This window comes from Etheostoma cragini, chromosome 8, assembly GCF_013103735.1.
Source record: "Etheostoma cragini isolate CJK2018 chromosome 8, CSU_Ecrag_1.0, whole genome shotgun sequence".
Lineage (NCBI taxonomy): Eukaryota > Metazoa > Chordata > Actinopteri > Perciformes > Percidae > Etheostoma > Etheostoma cragini.
The window spans coordinates 24,846,667-24,851,780 of NC_048414.1; the positions used below are offsets into that span (position 1 = coordinate 24,846,667).

The 5,114-nt window shown below is 41.0% G+C and overlaps 1 protein-coding gene and 1 long non-coding RNA gene across 3 annotated transcripts in view; one reads left to right on the forward strand and one right to left on the reverse strand.

Moving 5' to 3' along the window:
* Positions 1-5,114, forward strand: part of has3 (hyaluronan synthase 3) — a 22,062-nt gene that overhangs the window by 13,385 nt on the left and 3,563 nt on the right. The window contains exons 2-3 of one of the 2 annotated variants that reach the window (XM_034878377.1): positions 522-615; positions 740-1,290. In XM_034878377.1, coding sequence (XP_034734268.1) covers positions 522-615; positions 740-1,290 — 645 coding nt within the window. Of the gene's footprint in view, positions 1-322; positions 616-739; positions 1,291-5,114 lie in introns of those variants that run through there. The other variant, XM_034878376.1, reaches the window with a different exon arrangement.
* LOC117948672 overlaps positions 3,597-5,114 on the reverse strand; it is a 19,915-nt gene continuing 18,397 nt past the window's right edge. The window contains exon 3 of the long non-coding RNA XR_004657509.1: positions 3,597-3,609. This is a non-coding gene — a long non-coding RNA (uncharacterized LOC117948672). The remainder of the gene's footprint in view (positions 3,610-5,114) is intronic.

Genomic DNA, 5,114 nt, shown 5'->3' on the forward strand with positions numbered 1-5,114 from the left:
GGGGGGGGGGGGGGGGGGGGGGGGGGGTACAGTGCCTTGCTCAAGAGCACCTGGCAGTGCCCAGGAGGTGAAGTGGCATCTCTCCAGCCTCCAATTCACACTCTGTACTTTTTGGTCCACAAGGGGACTTGAACCAGTGATCCTCCGGTTCCCAACCCAAATCCCCATGGACTGAGCTACTGCCACCCCCAATATATATTTATCATTAATTTAGTAATAATTATTAATATATTTAGATATACATTTAAGAAGTCAATGATGTGCAATACTAAGTGGCAATGTCTTCTGGTGAAAGCCAATTTTTCAATTTTATTTTTCTCTTTCCCTGCCCACCTTGTGTCTTCTCTTTTTCCCCTCACTTTCACCCTTTCTATGACATAAACTCCTTCTCGTTTCCCCTCTAACGCTTTATTGCTACCTCATCTTCACTCCACAAATCCCTCAACCTTTCCCTGAACATGTGTCCTCTTACGTTCCGATCCTTGACATCCCCACTACCTCCCATTCTCCTCCACCTCCAGATGCCCTCTCGCTGCAGGAATGCGCTGAACATCGTGGTCACCACTCTTTTTGCTGCGGTGGTCCTCTTCACAATCCTGCTGGCCTACGTCACAGGTTAACTTGTCAATTTGATTGATATACAGAGAGAAACATGTACATGAATATCAAAACGAGTGATAGTCATGGTTTATATTGTTGTTTTTCAAATTTGTCTCTACTGTGTTGCTTTGTTATAAAGGCTACCAGTTCATCCACACTGAGCAGCACCACCTCTCCTTTGGCCTCTATGGTGCCTTCCTCTCCCTCCATCTCTTCCTCCAGAGCCTTTTCGCCTTCCTGGAGCATCGGCGAATGAGGAGCCCCGCCCGGCCACAGCACCTCCGTCGCACCGTGGCTCTCTGCATCGCCGCATACCAGGAGGACCCAGACTACCTGAGGAAGTGCCTGCGCAGTGTCCGCCGAATCTCCTTCCCTGGTCTGAAGGTGGTGCTAGTAGTGGACGGGAACCGGCCCGAGGACGGCTACATGATTGACATTTTCCAGGAGGTGATGGGCGGGGCTGACCAGGCTGGCAGTATGGTGTGGAAGGGAAACTACCACAGTGATGGGAGTGGAGGAGGAGGAGTCAGAGGCGGAGGGAGGAGCACAGTGCACATGGAGGAGGCAGCACGAGTGGCTCGGCTGGTCAGAGGCTGCCGCTACTCCTGCATCATGCAGGAGTGGGGAGGGAAAAGAGAGGTGATGTACACTGCCTTTAAAGCACTGGGGGACAGTGTGGATTATGTGCAGGTAAGGGACACAGAAAATAGAATGCATGTACCACTGAATGAGTCAAGTACAATAAACCCTTCTAACAATATGGGTCAATTATACATGGAAGAAGAACAGATTTTAATCTCAACATTTTTTATTCTGTTTTAAAAATTGAAAAAAAAAAACATGGTTGGAAAGAAACGGAAAAAGAAAAAGTCAGGATTTCGAGATTGAAGACTTTGCTAACGTTGTGAAACCGTCAAATATTGGTTATGTTTAGGGACAAAAACTACTTTGTCAGGTTTAGGCACCAACACCTATTAGTTAAGTTTAAAGAAAGATTGTGGCTTGGGTTGAAATCAGCTGTTACGTCACTGCCGGGTACGTGACGTCAAAAAACCTTGCTGTTTACTTTTAGTTTTAAACGGGATAAGGACCCCGGTCTTCTGAAGAAAATCCTGTCTCCTTATGAAGAGGTTGCCGCCCTTATTCTATGTCACTATCTGCTTTACGCTTGTCATTAATTACTACAGCCAATAGAGGGCATTGTCACTAGAAGTGTAAAGGTTTGTCATAATTGCTGCCTGAATAAACAACCTACGGGAGCGTTTTTCGGAGGAGAACATAAAAGGATTGGACAATTTCAAAAATATTTTAGACGTAGGCGCTGAAATTTTATCAAAAAGTAGTTAAGGCCACTTCACTAATATACACATTACAGTAAGATCTGCTTACTCACCGTGAGAAGTACTACTTAGCCTATGACAACAATGTCTTGTGTGGTTCTGGAGGAAATTTGTGAAGGCTTAGAATATAACCCTGATGACCACCAGGGTTAACTTTGCTTGGGCATGAGACTTTGTTTTTTTAACTGAAGGCCTGTGTTATAAACTGGATCTGCAGAGTTTGAGTGCATCCCAGAAAGGGAGGGTCCAATAAAAAGATAATATCCATTGCATTTTGGGAAATCGTGTGTTTTTGGATCATAAGCCATGATAGAAAAAGTTAACATATGTTGACTTTTGCAGCTTCAATTTTTTAATCTGTCTCACGCAAGTCCCTCAACTTAATTGTTAAACAAAAAGTACAGGTGAGGCTGATGGGAATGTCATTAGTTTTACAAACATTTACTCATAAACCCAGGTCAAAAACTGAGTGCTTCAGATGCTCCTTTCTGTCCACTACCATCAGACTATACAACTGCAGAGGAGACCACAGATTGTCATCAGTCTGAACACTAGTTTAGGCTGAGGGATACAACGTGCCAGATTGACAAAAACATGCTTCACAAGGTTGTTAATGTCTATTAATACTTTAGTTTTTCCAAACGTCTTTCATTTTCAGAGCCTCTGTGTTCCAAAAATAACCGTTCTTTTAGTTCATGCCTGTTATAAGTTCATAAGTGTTTAAAATGTCTGTTCCAGGAAGTCAAAACGGTTGCTGATTCAATACGTTCTAATATCTGGTCAGATTTTGCCCACATACGTAGCAATTCCTCCTCTGTTGCAGGAGGAGGAGCACCGAACAAAGCAGTGAATCAGAGGAATAAAACGTTATATTCTGAAAGAACAAATAAACACACCCGCACCTCCGGACGGGAAGGCTAAAGCGGAGGTTGGGAATGAGAATGGTCTGCACGCCGTGCACGCTTTTATTGGCACCATTTTACACACCCACTTGCGGTCCAAAGGCTCCTTTTTGACACCCATAAACATCATGCACACTGAAATATAAGAAGAAAAGAAAATACAGGCAAAGGGCAGGGTCTTTGCAGGTACAGACACCAGTGGTGTCCACTTATGACCCACATCTAGTGGATCATGAGGGATTACCTTGTTAGTATTAGTCTATACATCGTCGTTTTTTAAGACAATGCTATTACTATACCTTTAAGGCTGAAATAATACCATTTACAGAATAATATATATATTGCGGCAGAGCAGGTGGCCACACTAATATTAACAAACATTTGTTGCAATTCATCTTGAGGGGAACACGAATTTCTGAACCAAATTTCATAACAATTTATTTATTTAGAATGCTAGAGGGAAAGGTAGGGAAAACATTCAATGTCAGTTGGAAACACCATCTGGGAACCTTGAATGGCTCTACCAAATTGCTAGCCAATCCATCAAGTAGATATTACACAGTAAGTAAGTTATTTGACCTGCTGGTGGCACTAGATGAATAGAGGGACACCAAAGTCATTGGGATGTATCCTCTGAGGACCAATTCAATTCAATTCAATTCAATTCAATTTTATTTATAGTATCAATTCACAACAAGAGTTATCTCAAGACACTATACAGATAGACCACACTCCAGAATTTACAAGAACCCAACAGTTCTAGTAGTCTCCTCCAGAGCAAGCAATGTGCGGCATTACAAGGCACAGCAGGACGTAGCAGGGCACTGTAGTGTAGCAGTTTGAACATGGCATAACAGACCATGCATGTCAGTTAATATATAATGTGTATAATATAATAATATATAGTTCATGTCAATCCATCCTCTAGTTGTTGAGATTTCAGTCTGGACCAAAGTGGTTGGCTGACCAACATACAAACATGCTCAAGATACTGCTGGTCAACTAAGCATGGCTAAAAAAGCAGCCAAATTATAATTTTCCGCATGCAATGTTCTTCCAAAATGGTGATATAATCAAAAAAACTGAAAGAACTAAGGAACACCCACTCTCAAATTTAAGACCTGTAAACTGTAAAAAGACAGAATCAACACAATTATCTACACCATGTTTTCATTAGGTTAGACCATCTTGTCAATGTATTTTCCCATTATTATAATAATGTCATTATGTTATGTATTATGTTGTATTGTCCTAATAAAAACTAAAATTACAAATTTTCCTCAGGGGGCTTTTAAATATGTACAGCAAAAAACAACCTCTTGTTTCGGATAATATTCTGGTGTATATGTTTGTCTGCTGTGTAGTTTTTAACTGCAGCTACTAACGAATCAATCCTTTTCCATTGTTCTGCTTAGCTACTGCAGTGACTTTAGAGTATTGCTATCTTCCAGAATTTTTTTTTTTATATTGACTTAACAGCAGATTTTGGCAGCAGGCTTGACATAAACATATTTCCATTGAACACCAATACAACTGTGAGCATAGGCAGAGTGTGTGTTGCAGTAGCCAAAAATTATCACATCACACAGAGCCACGATTTGTATTCATCTGCACACGCTAACCAGATATCCTTAAAGTCGGTTGTATTACTGGTGCTATGTATATCTGACCCGCTTCTATGCTGGCGCATACTGATGTCGAATTTCTCCTGAATGAAACATTGTTTGCATGCTGCGAATGTTAATAGTGTATTTGTAAGTCACACTTTTAATGTAAAATATGAAATACCTGCAGTATTGAACTTTATTTGACTAATGCTTAAGGTACCATAAGGTACAGTAGTGTGAAAAAGTGTTCGCCCCCTTCCTCATTTCCTGTTCCTTTGCATGTTTGTCACACTTAAGTGTTTCGGAACATTGAACCAATTTAAACAATAGTCAAGGACAACACAAGTAAACACAAAATGCAATTTGTAAATTAAGGTGTTTATTATTAAAGGTGAAAAAAAATCCAAACCATCATGGCCCTGTGTGAAAAAGTGATTGCCCCCCTTGTTAAAACATACTATAACTGTGGTTGTTCACACCTGAGTTTAATTTCTCTAGCCACACCCAGGCCTGATTATTGCCACACCTGTTCACAATCAAGTCATCACTTAAATAGAAGCTGCTTGACACAGTAAGTCCACCAAAACATCCTTAAAAGCTACACATCATGCCGAGACCCAAAGAAATTCAGGAACAATTGAGAAAGAAAGTAATTGAGATCTATC